We start from the raw sequence: 24148 nt of genomic DNA, 5'->3' as shown, positions 1-24148 counted from the left end.
TTCTGCCATTCTTTATATTCTGACCAATCATCTGAGGTGCCACTCATCTATTGCACAGTTATATGCTTTTTCCTTAAGTTTGATGCTTTCCCTACCTTCTTTTGTTATCTATGGATATGGGGTCCTCCCCTTAGAATTTTTCTTTATAGTAAGAATATACTTATTCTGAGTATTCTGAAATGTACTCTAAAATGTCTGCTTCTCTATTGATCTATCTCCTAGCCTAGTATCCCAATTCACTTCAGTTAGCTCAGCTTTCATGCCCACATTGTTGTCCTTATTTAAGTTTGAAATACCAGTCTTAGAACCACTCTTCTTCCTTTCAAACTGGATGTAAAATTCAGTCATATTGTGGTCGCTGCTACCTAGGGGTGCCTTCACTCTGAGGTCATTAATTAATCCTGTCACATTACACAATGTAACCTGCTCTCTAGTTGGTTCCAGAACATGCTGCTCTAAGAAACTATCTCAAAAGCATCCAGGCTACTCTTCATCCAGGCTACTCCTGCCAATCTGATTTTTTTTCCAGTTTATATGTACCCTGCACCTGCAGAACAAATGAAGCACCCAGAGGCTTGTTGTACAAAAACACATTTAACGATAGGGTGCAAAAACAAAAATTGCTGGAAAAACTCGACAGGCCTGACAGCACCTGTGGAGAGAAAGAGTTAACATTTCGAGTCTGTATGACTGTTCTTCAGACTCTTCTTCTTTAATGATATGGTGCCTGCCATACAGTTAACATTTAAATGAAATTCAGAGTTCTTCTCCATCACACCAGTTAAGAATTAAATTAAAAGTGGGGAAAACAAATATCACCATGCTCAGGCCATGTTATGATTAAGGTGCTTTAAGTTTGTGCTTGTGGGTGCTATGTCTAGATGCTACCCCCTTGCTGGCACCAGCATTGGAGACAGCCTGCTCACTGTGCTGTTGGCATTGATGACTTTGGCAGGCATCCTCTGGCCCGTGGAGCCTGTGCTGGCACCGCCTGGGAAGGAATTTCTATCCTCATCCAGAGCGCCCTGAGAGGAGCCCGCAGAGATGACAGACAGCTCATGCGCCAATGTGAGGTCGCTCTGGACCTCCTTGCTTAGCACTGCTGGACCAGCACCTAGCTGAGATACTGTGTGCCCAATCCACCTCCCACACTGTCGGTGACCACCTGAGGTCATTGCCGGTGTGAGGGCTTGCAGGTCCGAGAGCATCCCCAGGGGCCCCTGATTCAGCTCCTGGAGGAGCCTCTCCATGAGAGTCGCCACTCTCTCCATGCAGGAGGCATTGGGCTTGGCCATGAGGGTCATTGCATTGCTCATGTTCCACAAGGACTCCTCCACAATGGAGAACATGGCACGCATTCCCTCATGTATCCCTGCCAGATCCTCCCGCACACCCTGCTGGATGTCCAGCATCTGCTGCCTCAGGGACAACACCAGAGGCTCATCATCAGCCACTGAGCATTGTCCTGGTCCCCTGCACTCCTCTGACTGCCAGTGCCCTTAGCACACCCTGCCTCCGCCCACGCCTCAAGCAAGTGTGAAGTGCCCTCATCAATGCGCTCCGAGATAGCAGCCGCTGATTTAAAGCCCACTGAGGTGCTGGTATCTGCGCTAGAGCCTGCTGGGCAGAGAGGATGTGATGCAGGTGCATTCTGTTGGGTGCTGTCCTCTGGGGTCAGTGGTGGGCCTTCAGGTTCCTCATCCCGATGAGCTACTGGTGAGCCTGAAATGAAAAACAAGGACATGTCATTAGTTGAAGTCATTACACTGTGCATGCCTGGCACCCAGATGAGACAGAGATATGCATCAGGGTGCTCTTGTCTTTCCATTATCAATGGGGACTACAGATTCGAGGCCCACATCAATATAGAGACTACAGTGGAATGGTTGCAATGACAGACATTCTGACCTCAGTGCACTGCACTCTTACCTCCCTGTGGCACCCCAACCTCACCGCGGCCTGTTGATCTAGGTGCCTGGTGCCTCTCCAGCTCCAAGGCCTCCTGCTCATATCGAGTCAAGATGAGTAGGTGGGAGGGTCCCCCACCATTCCCCACCTCTCAGCATTGTTATGGGATGTTTTCTCCTGAAAGGATAGAAGAGGAGCATTGATTAGTCCACCCTGTACCTGCAGCGCCATTGCAGCCTGGCCAACTCTGCCTGAGGAACACCTCACAGGGCTCAGCCTATTCGTAACCCTGGAGCTGCAAGACATTCATTCAAAGCAGCCATGGCTCACTCCCTTGACCAGATGCTTCCTCTTTGGCATTTGACACTCGCACTGTAAAACCTGTGAGGTCTAAGGGGTGGAGGGGGGGTAATGGGCAGCTCTTAACTGCTGTGCTAAGTGACCAGTGCCAAAACAGTACCCACGCTCCCTGATCACAGGAGATCATTGAAGCGCTTTCAGCATTGGACTCATGTGCGCCTCAACACATCAATGATGCTGACCCTGGATGCCACCTCCTTCCAGGCCCTTTTAGTGAGGTGGGGGGCCTCCTCCACCCATCCCTGGGGACAAGAATTTCTCACCATGCTGCCGTCTCCTCCAGGAGGGCAGCAAGGCACCCATCAGAGAAATGCGGGACTGACTGCTCCGCCAACCTGCCCTCCCACCTACCGTGTCCACCAGCAACCGGATCCATCATGACGGCTTCGTGTCCCTCCGTGGCAGCCTTCCATGGGCTGCCTGGGCAGCTTTTTAAATTGGTCGCCGGGTTGCCGTTGGACCCTGTGGACATTGCACTCTCACCCTCGCCCACCCCTTCTCGCTGTTGCTGCTGCCTTAATTGGCCCACCTGCGTAAAATCATGGGTGGTGCCCAACGAGTGAAAAATTCTGGTCAGAAAGATAGAAAAAGCAAATGAACACCTCCTTCCTTTGTTCACCAAACTCCCCACTCACCAAACTCCAAGTCTGTACTCAGTTTCTTCAGCTGCACACATTTGCCTTAACTGCACTAAAGAACCCTGAATTTATATCATATAAATTATCCCATTAATAGTGTGCTCATGCCATTAAATGGCAGCCTTAACCTTTTTGTGACAAATTTGATTCAAATTTATAGCTTAAATGCAGCAATTTCTTGAAACTCAGAGTAATTGACAGCAAGCTCTGGTTTTTGCAAGACCAATATGAAATTAAATTTATCAAGCAATTTATGGTGTTTCACAATTCACAATGCATCTCTTTCTCAGCACAAATCGTCAGATTTTGTACACATTAACAACAGCTTGCTGCTTTAATACATTCTTATTTTGCCATCAAATTTTGCCATCAAATTCTGGCTCTTAAGTCTTTCACTATCAGTTGACTGGAGTTTATGTCCATTCCAAGTCTTTAACCCCAATGAAAATATGTTTAATATGTATTACCATCACTCAGTTGAATTGCGATTTTTGTTTTGTGGGTTGTAGTTTTTGTTGAATTTTTCTCATTTTAAATTATTTACAGGCAAAAATGGACGTTGGGCTTACCGCTTGGAAAGAAATAACCAATTTACAAGAAACCCAAGACAAAAATGCATTGATTGGTATTTAAGTGAACCTGCGCCATACTGGAGTTTCTTCACTTCCCCTTGTCCGTGCTCATATTGGCAGGCTATATTTGATCGTGCCTTTACATGGGGAGGCAACATAATTTATTATGGATTTGATGTTAAAGAATCTCAAGATAATGGTAATTGTGTAATCAGAAATAATTATATTAGTAATATTGAACATCAGCAAGCATCTATAATCTAATATGAGGTTTTGTTGTTCAAGTCACTTCAGAATGTTCCAAAATGTTTAGTTTTTGGTGTGGTCGGTTTTAAAATTCTTTTTCATCGGATGTGGGTAATGTAGGCCAGCATTTAGTGCCCATCCACAATGGTCCTTCAGAAGGCAGTGGTGAGCCTGTTGTGCAGAAAGAAAATAATTTTTTTAAAAATTTGAAAAATAGGAGCTTTTTTTAAAGGGATAAGTGTGAGAAATTGGTTCACATGTTGCTGCTAGACTTAGCTCACTTTCCCGGGGGCAAGCAGTTACTTGCACAGCCCACACAACATTCAACATTGATATCATTCAAGAAAGCTACACAAATGAATTTATTTGTCTAAATATTTGAAAGCACAAGTTTTGGGATTGCACCTTGATGTGGTAGGAGTTTGTGTATGCTCCTGTGACCCTGAGAACCATGCTGGTGGGAGTGTAACTCTCCAGATAAGTTGAAAGGTAGAAGCCAAACTAATAGGAAGTGAATCAGTCTCATGACATGTCCGTGTAAAAACGCTTTTTGTTGTGAAAACATCCCAGAGACAAAAGGAGTCTTACAGAATTACAAATATAACTGAGGAGAACCACAATAGAGGATAGGGACAAAGGGGATGTATTCTGATTGGTGGATCATGGCAAGTAGTATTCTCTAGGAATCTGTACTCGGGTCTCAACTTTCTGTCAATGACTTGAATGAAAATACCAAGAGTCATATATCCAAGTTCACAGGAGGCAAGAGTAGGTTGCGTAGACGGGAAAAGAAAATTACAAAGGGGCATAGACAGATAGGTGAAACAATGACATGTGAAGCTCAATGTGAGAAACTGATGTCATCCACTTTGGACCTCAAGAAAGACAAATTCAAATTTTTATTAATTGCAAGAAACTAAGGGATTCTGAGTTGCAAAAAAACTTATGTATTCATCAATGTCCCCTTGATTTTTCTTTTGTTGTGCATGGCCTATTAATTTATAGAACCTGTAAGTTTTTTTGCGCGGCTGTACATTTATGCTAAAAGAGAATGACCTGAGCACAGCCTGCACGATAACCTTCGGATTTGGCCACGCAGCTTAGAGGAAACCTTGATGTCCATGTAAACAAATCACTAAAAGCTAGTGCTCAGGTACAGTGAGTAATGAAAAGGCCAATGAAATGGGGGCTCAAATAGAAAAAGGAGGAAGTAATGTTTCATTGGACAGAGCCTTGGTCTGACGCTATTTGAAGTACTACAGTCACTTTTGGGCACAGCTCTTCAAGAAGGATATTATTGGCCTTGGTGAGGAAACAGCACATATTCAGCAGAATGAAACCCAAGTTTAAAGGATTACATTTTGAGAAGAGGTTGTGTAAATGTGGCTTTATCCCCATAAGATTAGAATGCTGAGGATTTATCCGATTGAGGTGTTTAAAAATTATAAATGGATTTGATATGGAGAAAGTATTTCATCTGGTGGGTGCATCCAGAACAAGAGGGCACAATCCTAGAATTGAACGGGGCCATTTAGCAGTAAGCAGGAACCATAATTTCACCCAAAGTGTAGTAGAAAATTGGAACTTTCTTCCACAAAGGCTATGGATGCTGGGTCAATTGAAAGTTTCAAGACTGGGATAGACATTGTTCGATAAGGTTATCAAGGGATATGGATAAATGGAGTTGAGATGCAAATCAATAATTATCAGGTTGAATAGGGAAACATGCTGGAGGGGCTGAATGACCTACTCCTGTTCCCCTGCTCCTATGATCTATTGGGCATAAGGCTGGATGATATTCTGCTGCAGTCAAAGAGCTTTCTGAGCAGAGTGCTGTGAAAGAAATGAGTTTCTCCATGTGTCAGTAGGCACTAGAGATCCTAACTAACTATTCTGGCTTGGAGTCAGAAAGAACTGGGGAAAATGCCAACAATGGTTTCCATTGATTATAATGCCTTAAGTTAAAAAAAAAATCCAGGGTGGTCCACAAGCATTAACATGAGGGTAGGAAAGAAATTAGGAAGAGTAATAAAAGTTTGAGTGGAGAAATATGTTTTGAGGACGTTATAAAGGTGAGAGAGATGTAATGATAGAGGAGTTTAGGTAGGAAGCTCCCAAAGCTGATTGCCAGAGTGAACTGAGTGAAAGGGACCTAAGTCAGAGAAATGGAGAGTTTGGGGTGGGATGGAAATAGGGTTGGAGGGCGGTGATAAAGAAGGAGGACAAGGCCATGAAGGTATTTAAAAGTTAGATAGAGAATTATAAATTTGAGGCATTAAGGGACTGGGAACCAATGTAAATCTATGATGACTGGATTGTTCAATTAATAAAAGACAGATTATGTGCAGCAGATTTTTGTAAATGAACTTTAGGTAGGGTGAAAGATGGTAAGACAAGTGAGGGGATGGTAAGACAAGACAGGAGATTGTGTAATAGAATACACATTAAATGTGGAAAACAATTACTTCTTTTCCCAGTTTACTACATCACAATGCAAAGCAGATTCAGTCAGCAAGGTTCTGGAGTGAGATGTTACTATTCATGGAATGGTGGTCTAATCTATGGTGAAAAAGAAAAATTCCTCCCAACACCATGGACTTACTACAACTGGTGGTTTTGGTGGTGGAGGGGATACTTTTATTATAGACAGCAGTGGAACTATTTTTGGAACACAGTTTTACCATCTCTGCAAAAGCAATACAAAGGTAGGAAAAAATACCTTCTACTTTATGTAAAGTTTTAAATTATTCACCACAAAAATCAAAGTGTTGTACTTTCGAAAATGCTTTAAATAGTCAGCAGGTCTGGAAGCATCTGTAAAGTGAGGATCTGAGTTAATGGGCTAGATTTTAAAGGCAAGTTGGGGTTTGGATTGGAGGCAGGTGGGCCCACTATTTTGCGCCAGTGGCAGTTATGCTGGTTTGGTGTCACATTCCTGACCCCGAGCCATTTTTGGAGCGGCTGGGTCAGGGTCGGAGCTGCTACCCATCCACAAGTGGAGGGTAGCCGATTAAGATTAGGGCCAATTGCATCACCCACAGTTATTTCCAGTCAACAATGTGGGCAAGAGACATTGGCCTGAACTGTGGCCAGGCAACAGTGGAAGGTTCAGCTTGGGGAGGTGGAGTGGAGGGGCGGGGGAAAGAGCAAAGGAGCACTAGACCCGACTCTCCCCCCTCCCCCTGCCCGCACAGGTAGCGGCTCAGCTCTACCTCTTGTCATTATGTTAGGCGGGCCTTAATTGGCCCTCCCGCATGAAATCACGGTGCGGAGCTGATCACAGGCGGCAGTCAGCTCTGCAACCGCCTCTGCCCGCTCCTGCCGAGCCCACCTGACCAATGAAAAATCCTGGCCTATAAGTTCAAATTGGCCCTGATGTTACAACCCCTGGATTATGCTACAGTCTGACTAGATATTGGCCAGTAAAAGGATCCCTGATAATAAGGGATGCTTAGGGGATTATTAATAATCAGTAGGATTGTGAAACTAAATACCAGCTGGTTGCTGTAAATTTCTGGCAACTATTATTTTCATTTCAGAAAATAGAACATTTCCAGTTATTTATGGATATTAATGTGATAACACTGCAATGGTGTTTTGCTTAGGATAAGAGGCTTTTTAGGAAAAACTCTCTTTCTTACTAGGGCCAAACCTAGAAATGGAATGGGCCAGGGAAATTGAGGAGAATTCCCCATATCTAATGCTAGCATAGGACATGTTCCTTGTTAATCCTGATTATTTGTTGTTGTTAAACTATTTTTTCTGTCACTGTTTAGAAATGGAAGTTGACCCATACCATGACTGCTGCCGAGACTCTGGAGATGCTTATTACTGTAATCTTTACCGATCGAAGAGACCCCTGGATTTCTGCTTCGGATATATTCCTCCACGGATAGGTATTTCATTTAAAGAATACACCTCACTTTGGATATATTTTTCCTTTCAGCCAAAATTTTCCATCTTTTTTTCATCAGCCTGAACTCATCAGTTTTATTCTCGTGATAAAGTCTTCAAATTTGCATAACTCGCCCAAAAAAAAATGATCTTTTTTCACAATAAAATAAATTTTCAAAGAGTACGGAACATATCCTAATTGACTTCAAATAACAGTGTGCATATCTGAACTTAACTTCCATCAATTGTGCGTTTAAGTAGTTTATAAGCAAAGTACTCAATCTTAACCATCAAGTTCTAATCTGCTCCTGCCTAGTAAGGAAATGGTGGCATCCTCACTTAAATCCCATTTAAAATGCAATCTAGATCCTATTTGTTCTGACACAGCAGTTGGTAAAGCTGAGTTATTTAAACATCCCAGAGGGAAACTTTAAACAACTGTCATAACTTATATTTTTAAGTGGTATGTTTGAGATGCAACTCTGAATTCAGGCGTAAAATGACCAGTTCTCGAGAGGTTTTTATATCAAACTGCATGAGACATTTATTAATTTACACAAGTTAAATATATACGCATGGCTACAAATTACTATAATCATAACTTTTAAATTCCCAAATTAATCTCCATTAAAGCATCAACAACCTATAGACTTCAAGCAGACACCAAGCAAAGCATTTTCACCTTACAAATTCAAAACGAGGTTCCTTTCACTTTGGTTCCTTTGCAGATATAGTTGTGGGCTTACAGGCTTTGATGTTACACATCTCTGCTCTGCATATACAAAACTGCTGTCTGTTATTCCCAGTGTATGTCTTTGAACGTAAATTCTCATTGTATCACCAGCCCCTTTGAACTCCACCTCTTCTAACAATAAAAACCCCTTTCATTGTATCAAATTTATTAGTAATATAAACATTGCTTGGTCTCTGCTAGCTAGGTGCTAGATTTCACTCCCATTCTTGAATGCTCTATTCAACAAAATGCAAGTGGACTTTTAATTCCAGAATTTTATTGAAGTTAAATTTCACTATTTGCCATGGTGGAATTTGATCTGAGGTTCCCAGAGCGTTACATCTCAAAACTAGTATACATCAAAGCACCCAGTCTAGCTGGCTTTAATCCAATTAAGGCACACCCCAGACTAAAGCTCTATTTAAAAAAAATAATTTCTAACATTATGTACATTAATAGCTTCATAACAAATTGCCTTCATAGAACTTTGATGAGTATTTATTTATGTAGGAGGATTTTTTCAGAGTGTAGCAGGTATTTCATGCATCCCAAAGCCAGCAATGTTAAATTGGAAGAATCAAGCAGGAAACTGAGTCCCTCAATTTTAACTACATGCTGACTCTATTCACAGCCAATAAAGATAGTTAAACTTTCCCCCAATGTTTCCATTTTAACATGAAGAAAAGATTTATGAGGCAATTCTTTTTCAACTCACCAGGTTTTTTCTTTGGAGATCCTCATGTTGTGACCCTGGATAATGTAAAATATACCTTCAACGGCCTGGGAGAATTCATCCTATTAAATGTGAAAGATGAAAATGATACGCTGGTGTTCAACTTACAGGGGCGAACCCTCAGAGCTGGAGAAAATAGAACATCACAGGCAACAAGCTTTGTAGCATTGGCAGCACAAAGATCAAATGGAACAAAGGTGATTAGTGCTGGATATAAGAAATTCACAGTGGACTGTGCACTAAATACTGTACATTTTTGTAATGAGGTACTAACCTTAGTTGTAGCGCTCATGCCTTCAAGTTAGAAGATCTATAGGTTCAAGTCCCTCCAGGATTTTACCATCTAATCTATGTTGACATTTCAGTGCAATACTGAAGGAGCGTTCAATTGTTCGAGCTGCCATTTTTTGGATGAGACATTAAACTGACATCTGCCATTCAGGTTAATATCAAAGATCCCAAGGCACTATTTAAAGAAAAACAGAGAAACTCATCTGGTTTCCTGGCCAGCATTCCTCTCAATGGGCATCAATAAAAATAGGTTAACTGGTAACTTAGTTTGTTGTTTTTTATGGGACCTTGCTGCGAGAAAATCAGATTTGTCCGCATAGCAACACTGACTATACTTCACAAATAATTAATTGTTTGTGAGGAGCTTGAGATATCCCAAGGAAGTAAAATCTGCTATATAAATGCAGTGTCTTCTTTTTGTGATTATCTTTACTAACCATAAAACTAGCTCTTGAATGCAAATGTGGTCTTGACCTACCAAATATCCTGAGAAAAAATAAAAGAATGACTTTCATTTAAATAGTACCTTTCATGACCATTGGCTATCTCAAAGTGCTTTACAGCCAATAAAGTACTTTTGAGGTGTAGTCACTGTTGTTATGTAGAAATGAGACAGCAAGTCCCATCACAGAGCAATATGATTTTTTTTTTATTCGTTCATGGGATGTGGGTGTGGCTAGGCCAGCATTTATTGCCCATCCCTAATTACCCTTGTTCAGAGGGCAGTTAAGAGTCAACTACATTTCTTTGGTCCTGGAGTCACATGTAGGCCAGATCAGGTGAGGTTGGCAGATTTCCATCCCTAAAGGACATTAGTGAACTAGGTGGGTTTTTGCAACAATCGTCAATGGTTGCATGGTCATTATTAGACTTTTAATTCCAGAATTTTATTGAATTTAAATTTCACTATTTGCCGTGGTGGGATTTGAACCGAGGTTCCCAGAGCATTACCCTAAGGCTCTGGAATATTAGTCCAGTCACAACACCACTATGCTGCCACCTCTCCAAACGATGGCCAAATAATTTGTTTTGATGATGTTAATTGAGGGACAAAAATTGGCCAGGACACCAGACATAAAACCTCTGCTCTTTTTCAAAATGCCATGCTATCTTTTAGCTTCACGTGAGCGAGCAGACAGGGCCTTGATTTGGTGTCTTATCTGAAAGACAGCACCTCCGACAGTTCAGCACTCCCTCTGTTCTGCACTGGAGTGTCAACCTTGATTTAGTGCTCAAGTCCTGGAGTGGAACTTGAACCTTCTGACAAATTTAGTGATTACTAAATCTAGAAGCAATGTTCTATCTTAAGCTGTTGAAATTAGTAATGTATATTTCCAACGTTTATATGGCTGCATTACTCTGGGGTCGGATTTTTCTCTTCAGTTCAGGAACTGCAAGTCCAGCCATTTCCTGACTTTGAGGTTCCGACTTCTAAACGCCAGCCTGTACATCTGGTATTTTGGTTTCTGGGTATTGGGTGTGGGCTGGAGTCATGTCCACTGCTTCCCGAGGAAACAACGGAGGTGGGCAGTTGGTGAGGCCAGTAGGTTAGAAAAGCCTACCTACATTTACTGAGTAATCACCCCTTTTTTCTCATTTATGGAATACGGGTATCGCTGGCTGGACCAGCATTTATTGCACATCCTTAATTGCCCTTGAGATGGCGGTGTTGAGCTGCCTTCTTGAACCGCTGCAGTCGATGGGCAGAATTTTACATCCCGCAAGTCAGCACGTGCTCGACCCGATCGCGCATAAAATAGTGCGCGATGATGTCGGGTGAATGTCCTGACATCATCATGCATTCCTGTGATATTTCAATCAGCGGGCACGCGCGAGAGTTGGCAGCGCACATGCTGACAATTAAGAGGCCTGTTAAGGCCATTAAATTATTAATTGAGAGAGATTTTTCATTGCCCATCCAAACTTACAGTTGGTAGGTGGGTGAATCGGCCAGAGGGCCTTTGCATTTTAGAGGAAACCTCATCTGCACGTGGGATGAGGTTTCCAACATTAATTTGAAAAAAAATGTTTTGATATTATTTTTATTATGTTTGTGTTCATGTGAGTGTGCCCTATGTGGGGACCTTTTTTTCAGATTTTTAAAATCTTTATTTTTGGTTTTAAAATCCTTCAGCTCGCTAAGGCCCTCTCCGCCTTCAGGGAGCTTTCAGTGTGCGCACCCTCACGCCTGTGCTGTTGTCAGTGCTCGCCCTGTTCCCGCCCCCACTCCTGCAGTGCTGAACCTTTCAGCACACGTTTCATGCTGGCTGGCCGTTAATTGGTCGGGGGCCGATCACAGGCAAGGACCATTTCCCAGCCGCACGAGGGCCTGCCCGCTGTGCCTGCCCGAGAACCCAAAAATCCTGCCCCATGTGGTGTAGGTACATCCGCAGTGCTGTTAGGAAGGGAGTTCCAGGATTTTGACCCAGGGACAGTGAAGGAATGGCGATAACAGCAGGAAACTGCTGTCCTTGTCCTCCTCGATGGTAGAGGTCATGGGTTTGGAAGGTGCTATCAAAGGAGTCTTGGTGAGTTGTTGCAATGCAACTTGTAGATGCTACATGCTGTTGTTACCGTGCATTGGTGGTGGAGGGAGTGAATGTTGAGTGTGGTGGACAGGCTGTCGAGCAAGTGGGTTGCTCTCCCCTTGATGGTATTGCGCTTCTTGATTTCAGTTCACTTCATGGTTGTTAGGATGCTACCCCTCTCATCTCACCCACTTACCCACCCTCCATGCCTCCTCATATCTCCTATGGCCTCTCCATGCTCCCATGCATCCTCCATATCCACTCACCCAGTATCCACTAAGTACAGGAACAATGAGCCATATATAACACAAAGAAGTCTTTTAAATGCTCATGGATTTGTTAAAAATACACAATCAGGCATTCAACATTCCCTCTGAAGAAACCTTTAATCTTATCCACATAAACACATAGGCATTGAAAAACCACTTCAAATGGATTATAGCATGAGGAGAGATCGGGACAGCTAGGCCTGTATTTACTGGAGTTTAGAAGAATGAGAAGGGATCTCATTGAAACATATAAAATTCTGACAGTGGTGGATAGACTGGATGCAGGGATGATGTTTCCTCGGCTGGGGGAGTGGTCTAGGACAAAGGGTCGCAAACTCAGGATACAGGGTAGACCATTTAGGATTGAGATTAGTAGAAACTTCTTCATTCAGATGGTGGTGAACCTATGGAATTCCCTACAACAGGAGGCTGTTGAGACCAAGTCACTCAATATATTTAAGGAAATGGATGGATTTCTAGACTCTAAAGGCGTCAAGGGATATGGGGAGGAAGCGCGAGTATGGCATTGAGATAGAGGATCAGCCATGATCATACTGATTGGCAGAGCAAGCTTGAAGGGCCGAATGACCTACTCCAGCTCCTGTTTTCTATGTTTCTATGTAAATGAAAGATCAAGTTATTACAAGGTAATAAAGCTGTCAATCAAACAAAACTGTGTAGCGCTGTACACAGACACCAGACTGAGTCCCCTAGTCATTCCTGGAGCTCAATGAAGTATTCACAGCGAAGCCATCTGGCAACTATATCAGCAGAAGCAGCTTGAACAGATAGCTGGACATCTGTTTTGCCAGATGGCAGATAGTGAATTTTTGGTTGAGCTCCAAGGCTGACTAATGGACTCAACCCGGTCAGGGTCTATTTACATTGTTGCAAAGGGGAGTACTAGTTTTGTTTGATTGACAGCTTTATAACCTTGTAATAATTTGATATTTGTTTGAAGTGATTTTCAATCCCTGTGTGTTTATTTGGACAAGATTAAAGGTTTCTTCAAAGGGAATGTTGAATGCCTGATTGTGTTATTTTCAAAGACTTATGAACATTTCAAAGACTTTCTAGTGTTATTATATGGCCAAAATCAAAATACTATGGATGCTGGAAATCTGAAACAAAAACAAAAATTGCTGTAAAAACTCAGCGGGCCTGTCAGCATCTGTGGAGAGAAAGACAGAGTTAACATTTTGAGTCCGTATGACTCTTCTTCGGAACTAAAGAGAAGTAGAAATGTGGTGAAATATATTTGAGGGGGGGTGGGGGGTGGGACCCACTCGCCGTTGCATAAAATGACTCAGGATGATGTCGGGCAGAACTCCTGACATCACCATGCCCCATTTCAATTTTCAGGTAGGCGGGGGTGCAGTAAAATCAGCTGTGCACCCGCTGGCCTGTCAATGGCCAATTGAGGCCGTTGACAAAGTCATTAAACTAATTAATGGACCTGCCATCCAACCTTAAGGTTGGTGGGCAGGCCGGGAGCCCTGGCAGGCATTAGAAAAAGTATGAAACTTCATCCACGGGCGGGATGAGGTTTCATGTAGGCTTTAAAAAATGTAATTAAAGTGTATTTAATGGTGATGGACATGCTCCAATTCAATGTCAGATGAGGGGACATGTCAGGGAATTTTTCATATTTCTATTTTTCAGATTTTTAATTGTGGAGCCGATCTCCCTGAGGCAGCACTTAGCCTCAGGGAGATGAGTGCACTCTTTCCTGCGCATGCGTGAAAGAGCGCACTCTCGGCTCAGGAAATCCGCCCTGCCCCCCACCCATCCCACACTCATAGAGAGTGCACAGCGCTTCCTTGCAGAAGTCACACTGGGCAGGCCTTAATTGGCCCACCCACATAAAATGGTGGCACGCCCCCAATTGGGGGTGCCAATTAGAGGCATGCCTCCATGTGTCCACTCTTAAACTTTCTCCCCAATGGGGGCAAAATGCTGCCTCTGGTGTCATTCCCACAACCTTCAGGAAGCCATCCACCTACAGGAAAATACCAAAGGCAGGGAAGCTTTATTTTGGGCAGGCTTTTAAAAAGCGAACCTGATGTCACCTTAAGTACGTGCCGGGTCGCAATCCCCAATGAAATTGGTAGGCGGCAGGAATCAGATGGGAAATTTAAAAATACAACTCCACAAGCCTCCCGTTTTGACCGTGGAAATTTAGCCCCTGATGTTGCTAACTCACAACTTAAATGGGAATATGCATTGGAATATGCAATCCTGATAAAGACCCCAGGTGTCTATTTTGCTCATCCGAGCTCAATACCAGCCAGCTGCAGTCGGGGAAATATTTTTTTCTGATTCCTAATTGCTAAACCCAGTAAAATAGTCAGAAGTGTTTCTTTTTTGTGCTGTTTATAATGAGCTCTAGGTACTTTAATTTGGAACTAATTTATAATTTCACTGGCAATAGAGGGGAAATCATTCTGCTCTGGTTAGAAGTTGACTGACACACAGTGAACAAAATACATCCTCCTCGTTCTCATTCGACTTGATTCTAAATCAGCGCTAATATTCCTGACCAGGCACCCTCTGATGCTGACATTAGAGTCTAACATTTCTGAGTACATGTCGACATCAAGAAACCATGCCTGCCACCAGCAGAAATCACAAAATCACAGGCATCTTGTATTGGTGCTAATTCTGGCCCACGTGTAAACCTACCTTCCTGGCCCTCAATCCAAGTCTTGGCAGGGTTGATCTGATGGAGAAGCCATCACTGCCCCCAATTATTCAGGCCTCAGATTAAAATCGCAAATCGGACCATTATGAAGTCATTGAAGCCTGACCCAAATATTAAAAGAGGCCCCTCCAGCACAGGGCAGGTTTCATTTCCATCTGTGCTATAAAATTATATTTATTCAGATGGAAAGGAGTGGATAAGTTCCCAGCTTCATTTTAACTCTTCCCATCCCACTTCACTTCTGTTTAGTTTCTGTCAGGCAGGGCTAAAGCCAACATATGCTCAGAAAATGTACTCCAGTGTCCAAAGGGGATTTTTCTATTTCTTCTTCATCACTTGCATGACCCCAAACTTTACAAACAAGATTTTTTTTAAAAGCAATAGAGTGCATATGACTGCATTTGCAAAGATTTGCTATCTAGCAGTGGGTAAGTCCAGGTAGTGAAATTATTTTTCTTTTACAGGTTCAGTGGAACATCAATGATAATGATGAAATAATTCTCATGGTTGACGGAAACATTGTAAACGTTACAGGTTAGAGTGAATAGTTGAACTTTGACTTCATTCATTACTGTCTGCAGCAGCCACAAGCCAAATGCATCAACGTCTAAGGAATCTACAGTGGTAATAAGAAAAATCAAAGAAGATATTTTGTGGAATTTATGGGGGAGAGACTCAATTTTGGTGCAGAATGGGCATGAAGTCGGTGACATGCCAACTCTCCAATTGGGAGACACAGACTTCTTTCAGGTTTAGGCCTCATTTAAACATTTTCGCCAGGCTGGTTTCTCAATTTAGAAAATCAGCACTGTATGGTTTGTTGTTGGAAAGGGGTGTTGGGGGAGTTGCTGAGAATGGGCAAAACAGAAGAATATTATAGGAGCCCAAGGGGCACTCATCCTCCTGGCCCCACAAAAATAAGTGATGATATCCCCACAAAAGTTGTATTTTGGGAGAGGCTTCCAACATTCCACTTAAGGATCATCCAGCTTCACCTCTCAGCACAGAGAAAGGTGAAACTGAAATGTGCTGTGCATGCCCCACCCATTTTTCTGTGAAAGTTGTAAGCAGGGCCCTAAAATAAGGGTAGGACCCTGATCTGCATATCTAATCAGCCTCCTGGATGGTTTGAGCCAAAGACTATGGAATCCATTTAAAGATCTATCTGAAATGTGATTCAGGCAGGCAAATGGGTGTATAAGATCGTTGATCGGCAGTTTTTTAGTTGAGAAACAGGAATCCGGTATTCAGACCTTTGCTCAATTTCACTGTTGAAGCTGAAGAGTTCAAAAAAGCTAATAAGAGTTTTGTTTGCTGATAATCTCGGTTTGTTATATCACTGTTCATTATCTATCCACTGCATTTATTGATATCTAGATTTTCTGTATTGGCATTTAATGATATCATTGTTTTAATTTACAAAGTTCCCACATTGCTATGAATAGAACTGTGCATCCAATCATTCAATGTTGATGAATGTGTGTCTCAGTTTTTAGTTATTGTTAATTAAAGGCATCCTAGACTGAATTTATAACTATCTTTATTCACAGATATACATGATTATCAATTTTTTATAGTCTACAGAGCTGTTGATCTGCAATAGGATTTGATCTTTCATATATTGATAATTTTCCATTGTCCTTTTTTTAACATTGTTTTGTTTTAATGTGGGACTTGATTCTTATGAATGTCCTAATATTAGATTTATTGAGAAACGGTAAATTACTTAAACTGGCAATATAGGAGATAAAACATTAATTAAATTAGATTTTTGTAATCATTCTTCTTTACAGAAAATTCTACCTTTATAAATCAAGTAACCTTACAAAAGACAAGCAACAATGAAACAGTGGCTACTTTTGAAGGTGGAACATCCGTCACTGTCTCAGGAACAAAGGGGACTTTGGCTTTCACTACTTCATTAGATAATTCTTTAAAAAATAAAACAGAAGGTCTCTTGGGTGAGTGATGACACCACTTTCAAAATGTGTCCTTATTACAACTTAACAATTTTACACTTTGTACAATTGTTACACGTTTTAACTCAAATATAGGAGCATAGTAATTTGAATACTGGAAATCTGAAATAAAAAGAGATGTTAGGTGTGCTCAGCAGGTCTGGCAGCATCTGTGGAAAGAGACAGATTGAGCCCAATTTTAACTCTGTGCAAGTGGATGGGTTTTGAGTGAGTTAAAATCTCACCCATTCACTCAAGGCCCATTAATGGTGTTTCTCTTTCCACAAACCTGCCAGACCTGCTAAGTATTTCCAACATTTTTTGTTCTTCAAAGATTCAAGGAAATTCACTTGTAATGTAGGTTAGATTGTCTGTCAGTTATTAGGAAGGAGCAGGAACCCTTTCCCAGCCAACAGGAAATATGATATATATTTAATGACTAAGCAGAGGACACTAACAGTGGATATTCCAGCCCCACCATTGCATAACTAACAAACACAAGCAGTAATTTTAAATTTCAGCAATGGTTTAAAATGGGCAATATCAGTTCGACTGCCTTTTATGAGGCCTACTTGAAATTGGCCAGTGTGTATAACAGGTGGTTGACCCAACATTATCACTGAAAGCTAAAGTAGCCCCATGGTAGGTAATTTGAACTTTTATCTCTGGGCAAAAGAAATAGGCAATACACACAACCAATTTTTAAAAAGGGGGTTGGGGGGGCAACTTGCTATAACTAATTTTTTCATCTGCCACTGAAATGACCTCCACTGAATTTTCACCAGATGGCTCAACAGGTAAGCTCACCTGTAATGGCATGTAATGTGGTCCTTTAAGGAGAAAGAGAAGTTATTGTGCAGACTAGTTTAGGTTGACAAAACTACAGTTTAGCAACTCTGTTAATTCACTCAATTAAACAACTCACACAGACTGAGGCAGAAATTTTCTCATAATTGATAACAAATCTACACATCTTAATATGGCTCATGAACAATGATATGCCATACAAATATTTACAATGACATGTGGACTCATAAATCATAAGTTCAGTTTGCAAACTTGATTTATTACCATAAAATATAAGAAAGCTCTTTGTAAAATAATTTTATTATCAATTGATTTTGTGGAATAACTGTTTAGCGTGTTTGAAATAGAACTGAACAATCCAGATATTTCAACAGAGAGTGAAGACTAGGCTCAATCGTGGCTTTGCTTTAGTCGTTCAGATTAGACTCAAGTGGCTGTAAAAGATCCCGCGTAAGTAGAGCATGAAAGTTCTCCCTGGTGCCCTGGTCAATATTTTTTCCCCAGCCAACATCACTAAAAATGGTTTATCTGCTTATTATCACTTTGCTGTGTGCAAATTGGCAGTGATTCTCCTACATTTGATGTTGTGACTATACGTCAGAAGTGCTTAATTAGCTGTAAAGCACTTTGGAATGTCCTGAGGTCACGATATGTTCTACATAAGTATAAGCTCTTTCTTTATTTTAGTGTCTGAGCTAAAGCTCTGGATGAGTTAGAGCTGAGATGCATCCGTTTTGAAATTCCACATCAAGTTTACCTCAAGTATTGCTTTACTTTTTCCATATGTTTATCGGTTGTCATTTTAAGTGATAATATGGGTGAATAATTATAACAATCCAGAAGCAGAAAAAGGTGTAGAAATTAGTACTAGCTTTCCACGTAATACAACATTATTTTCCATTTCTACATCTAGGTGTCTGGAATGATGATAAAACAGATGATTTTAAAGCTGCCAATGGAACGTACCTTGACTTTGATGGAACAAATTTGCCCAAAGAAGCTCAGATATTCTTTGATTTTGGCCTGACATGTAAGTACAGCTTTCACATTTTTCAAAACCTTATTGCTAGATGGTAAGTAATGAATAATATGGATGACTGACTCAGCATCTAACTAATTATATGACAATGACAATATCATTCTTATTACATTTATCTTTGTGTGTGTTTTTAGGGAAAACAACTGTGAACATCAGTGTATTCACATATAATACAACCCCAGGAGAGTCTTGGTACACCTATAACAACAATACTTTTGTACCTAAATTTTATGATGAACTTTTGCTAACCACTGAAAAAGAGAAAATCGACAAAGCTAATGAAACTTGCAAAGGAAACGATGACTGCATTTTTGATGTTTTAAGTACAGATGATTTTTCTTTTGGAGCAGCAACATTACAAAGTCTGACAACATTCGCAGCACAGAACAGCACAATGAGTATGTATGCATGCCTGTTAAATAATTAAAGTATTGTTGACACATAGTCATTCACAATATTTGATAGAACAGTGGTTCTCAAACGTTTTTGGTTGAAGGACCCCTTTTCAAATAGATGAATATTCACAAACCTTCCTATCTAAGTTATACTACTAAATACTACTCAGAATATGAAATCACAACAATTAAGAGTGTTTGAAGAAAACAGTTATTTACTTACAGAACTCACATGCACCCACCATCAGACTTGGTAACTGCAATATTACATTGCAATTTTCAAGCCACTCAGCACTCCTCCATGCATACTCCCCTCCAAGGCAAAACAGCTACTCTGCTCTGCTCTGCACTGTACCTGTGGTGGCCACACTGCACTCCACCCCTCTGGCTCACAGCAAGCCCACCTCCAGCCATCACTTAATCACTGGTGCCCTGGGCAGATGGACACACCGCCCACCCATATAGCCAGCCCTGCTTGATAAATACTCCCAGATTATTTTGCTGGGTCTCTGTGGACCCCAGCTTGAGAACCACTGAGACAGGGGACAGCTAATAAGGAATTATTGACCTAGATTTTGCTGTGGCAAGACACCTGATGGCATCTGTTGTTAATTAGACTCACAATTGCATATTTAAATATTCAAATTTTTCATATGGTAAGTTGCTGAAAGCACAAATTGATAACAGCACAATGGGGAAAACAGGCATTAGCGACTTGAGTGAACAGGACAAGAAACTGTGTATCTCCTTAACCAATCAGATCGAAAGATTGTGAAATAAATAGAAGGACTGAAGAGGAAATGTAAATGGAGTGTAGGTATAGAAATAAATAACGAGGGAAAGAAAGAGGGATTAAGAGGCAAAGAAAAAAGAGACAGAAAGGAAAAGTAAAAAGTATTTTTTTCCAAATTTGACATGTGACATTGTTAAAACTTCCAAAAACAATTAGTACCTAATGGAATGAGATTGCATTTGTAGTGGTTAATTTTCACTGCCACAGAGGTTGAAAGACAGTACACATCACATAATTTAAAGACTGCTTAGACTTGACAAGCTTTAACTTTCAGTGGATAACTTAATTTGTATCTACCCCACAAATTTATGGGGAGGCAGTGGCGTAGTGGTACTGTCACTGGACTGGTAATCCAAAGACGCAGGGTAACAATAAAAATCTGGAATTAAAAGTAAAAACCCATCTGGTTCACTAATGCCCTAAAGGGAAGGAAATCTGCTGTCCTTACCTGGTCTGACCTACACCTGATTCCAGACCCACAGCAATATAGTTGACTCTTAAAAGCTTTCTGAGCAATTAGGGATGGGCAATAAATGCTGGCCAAGCCAGCGAAGCCCACATCCCATTAACAAATAAAAAAAATACTGTAACTTCATGCATTCAATGCATTTCAATGATGAGGCATACAGTATTTGCAAAATTAAAAGTATTGGACTTTTGGATATTCATGTTTATCTAGACTGTTCCTTGTACCAATTATACATAAATAACAACAGGCCTCACCGTGTTCTGACTGCAAATTTTGGTCCAATAAAAGCAAAGATGATTGGAAGTAATAGAAGGGGATGGGTCTGTTTAATATTTGTTACCATGCTATTCCAAATATGAAGCATAAAAGATGATATGGAATTATTGGTGTGTTTTATGCTTTTTCAACTTTTTTTGTCTGAATTAAAAGATCATGGTTGTGAAATTGGGAAGCCCTGAACTCAAAAAATATTGCATGCAGCGTTTCTGGCCACTTTTGGTGTGGCTTGCATGGGGCACGGTGCTGGGAAGGTCACTGGCACAGATGTGCCATGCATGTACCAGAAGTTTTTATGTAAGCAGAATTGTGAAGTCGGTCAGCTGTTTCAGCAGTTTTGAACACAGGTTTTGGAAACTTAGATTGCACTAGGTCTAGCGAACACTTTGCTAATCACTCGATACATGAGGGACCTGTGTCCCAGCACTATTTAAAGGGCCCGCTTGCAAGGAGGTGCTTTGGGTTCACTTCTGCTCTTGCAGTGTTTGTGGAAGAACTGTAAAGTGTTTTTGGTGGTGTTGTGGTGATTTTATGGATTTGGCAATGAGTATTACTGCATCCATACTGGGAAGGCAAAGAAATTTGGTGACCTATCCACAAAAAAACTCAACTGTTATGATAACGGTAGTTGAAGTGTTGATAGATGTGCAGCACAACAGGCATGTGGAATAGGGGCTGCAGAAACTGAAAGCTGTGTGCAAAGGAAGAAGAAGGAAGGCTCCCCACAGAAAGCTCTACAATCACAGGTTGTCAGGGAGCAGTTCTCCTGCCTCGACTTCAGCCAGAAGCACTTCCTGTGGCACCTAAGATTCACCAATGACTTGGTCATAGAACTCCTCCAACAGGGCTGAGAGTGGCATAGCAGGCAAGGACGGCACTGCTAACTGCTATTAAGATCATCGTCGCTCTAAGTTTCTGCATGGCATGGTCCTTCCAGGCAGGAGCAGATGACATTGCAAACAAATCCCAAAATTCCATCCATTTTTGAATCCGGGAGTGATGGAAGACCTGCCTGTGAGAAGAGGCAAATTCATAATTTTCTCCCTAACCAGAGAAAAGTGGGATTAGTGGGCATGTGGTCATATCAGGGTAGTGGGACTCCCAATGGTGCAAGGAGCAATCAGCTGCACACGCCTGGTTCTGCCAGCCCCACAGGTTAACGGAAAACCACCAACTAGAAGCTGCAAGGCCAACCCAAAATTTTCTGCACCGGTTGCGCACAAGTTGGCCCCTTTAAGTTACTATGCATGTACGGCCACAGAAAGATCTTAAAGGACTGCGCACTTAAATAAATAACCCTTGGGGGAGAATTTTCTCTCCGTCAGGGGAGCTGAATGGGAATGTGCGTGCAGCCATTTTACGTGGGCGGGCCATTTAAGGCTGAGCGCTCCCTGTGCGGGCGGGGGGAGGAGGCTGAGTCGGAGCCTGCGCTCTTTCATGCATGTACGCAAAAGAGCGCAGGAATTTCCCTGAGGCACAGAGCTGCCTCAGGGAGTTCAATTTCATTATGAAAATTTAAATAAAGGAAAAAAACATTTTCAGACATGTCCCATCATGTGACAGTGTCACACGAGCTGGGACATGTCAATGAATTTCAATTAAGAAATTTATTTGATTTATAAATCTTCATGAAACCTCATCCACCCGTGGATGAGGTTTCATGATAAATGTGAAGGCCACGTGGGCTCTTCCCCTGCCCATCAACCTTAAGGTTGGACGGGCAGCTGTGTTAATCCTTTTAATTAATTTTTAAATGGCCTTAATAGGCCTTTGACAGTTTGGCAGGTGCGCAGCCAACTCCGGTGTGCACTTGCCGAATTGAAGATCGGAACGTCACCACGCATCATTTTATGTGTCGGTGAGCGGGGCCTGCCCCCACACACTGACCCAAAGATTCAGGCCTTGAATTCCAAAAAAATATTGGAGGCTGCATTGGTTCCATTCTATTATTGTGCAGTTGATCGGTGACCATGCCCAAACCACCATATTGGTGAATACCCAGCAGCAGCTGCAAAGCCTTCATCCTGAGACGGTCTAGCATTCCTGCTTCTCAAGCCACCACAAAAAAACCAGAGGCTAGGTGATCAGAGACCAGGGTTGCTCCTTGTACACATGTCCAATAACCTCCCTCCACTGCCCAATTGTGCAAAGGCAATGATTGTACAGCATGAGCCATGATGCCACCAGAAACATTGTGGAGTAGACCATCAGTGTTCTTAAGCAATGGTTCTGTTACCTGGACCATCAATGGGGAGCCTCACAGTACTTAACGGAGCATGTATTATCATTCATGAAATAAAAACAGGAAGTACTGGAAATACTCACAGGTCTGAGAGCGTTTCTGGAAATAGAATCGTTTTGAGTTGAGTATGAGTCTTCGGAACTAAAGGAAGGTAGAAGTGTGAAAGCAAAATACTGCGGATGCTGCAAATCTGAAATAAAAACAGAAAATGCTGGAAAACTTCAGCAGGCCTGACAGCTTCTGTGGAGAGAGAAATGGAGTTAACGTTTCGAGACCGTATGACTCTTCTTCAGAGCAAGGTAGAAATGTGATGGGTTTTATGTCATTGAAAGGGAGCTGAGGGAGGAAGAACAAAAGGAAAGGTCTGGGATAGGGCAGTCGGTGAGATAGATTAAATGACAACGATGTCATGCAACAAAAGGTAAAGGGAGTGGTAACAGTTATAGTAAAGAAATAAAGCATTTTTCCAGAGTGAGTGCGAATGGCACAATAATGAACAGCTTTGTCCAAAAGCAAAAACGTGAAAAACAAGATTAAGACTAGCACATGGCAGAAAAAAAACAGAATCAAAATGGTGGACAGAGTTCATGGTCTGAAATTGTTGAACTCAATGTTGAGGCCACAAGGCTGTAAAGTGACTAATCGAAAGATGAGGTGCTGTTCCTTGAGCTTGCATTGAGCTTTACTGGACAGAAACATGAGTGTGAGAGCAAGGTCGTTAATTAAAATGGCATGCAAATGGAAGCTCTAAGAATTGAGCAGAGGTGTTCCGCAAAGCGATCATCCAAGCTGCACCTCCCCAGTGTAGAGGAGGCTGCATTGTGAGCAGCGAATACAGTAGGCTAAATTGAAAGAAGTACAAGTAAATTGCTGCTTCACTTGCAAGGAGTGTTTGGGACTATAATTTGGTGAGGAGATAAAAGGGCAGGAGTTACACCTCCTGCAATTACATGGGAAGGTGCTGTGGCCTCATAATTGAGGTTATGGAAGATTGTAGCTTGCTGTGGTTTGTCACATCCTCCATAACCTTACTATTATGAGGTCACAGCCATTCCTACCAGGCATATGGAGACCAACTTAGGAGGAGGAGAGGAAGAAGCAGAGGAAGAGAAGGAGACAGGGGACAGATATCCAGGATCTAGGTGCCCCAGGTGGGTTGTCTTTGAGTGCCTATTCAGAGATCATTTCCCTTAGGATGTCATCCCTTCACCACCATGGCTCCATATTCCCCGCATTCCTATCCATCTCCGATGTTCTATCGGAGCATCCACTAGGTCAAAATCCTACAATTGAAGA

The 24148-nt window shown here is 41.8% G+C and overlaps 1 protein-coding gene across 2 annotated transcripts in view; it reads left to right on the top strand.

The window, feature by feature from the left end:
- LOC121292663 overlaps positions 1 to 24148 on the top strand; it is a 188692-nt gene that overhangs the window by 62248 nt on the left and 102296 nt on the right. For both annotated transcript variants that reach the window (XM_041214933.1, XM_041214925.1), the window contains 8 exons: positions 3453 to 3677; positions 6202 to 6429; positions 7501 to 7620; positions 9070 to 9281; positions 15338 to 15407; positions 16667 to 16834; positions 18552 to 18668; positions 18812 to 19075. In XM_041214933.1, the coding sequence (XP_041070867.1) occupies positions 3453 to 3677; positions 6202 to 6429; positions 7501 to 7620; positions 9070 to 9281; positions 15338 to 15407; positions 16667 to 16834; positions 18552 to 18668; positions 18812 to 19075 (1404 nt within the window). The remainder of the gene's footprint in view (positions 1 to 3452; positions 3678 to 6201; positions 6430 to 7500; positions 7621 to 9069; positions 9282 to 15337; positions 15408 to 16666; positions 16835 to 18551; positions 18669 to 18811; positions 19076 to 24148) is intronic.

This window comes from Carcharodon carcharias, chromosome 2 (assembly GCF_017639515.1).
Source record: "Carcharodon carcharias isolate sCarCar2 chromosome 2, sCarCar2.pri, whole genome shotgun sequence".
Lineage (NCBI taxonomy): Eukaryota > Metazoa > Chordata > Chondrichthyes > Lamniformes > Lamnidae > Carcharodon > Carcharodon carcharias.
The sequence above is the reverse complement of the archived record's forward strand: the minus strand, read 5'-3'. Positions and strand labels throughout refer to the sequence as shown.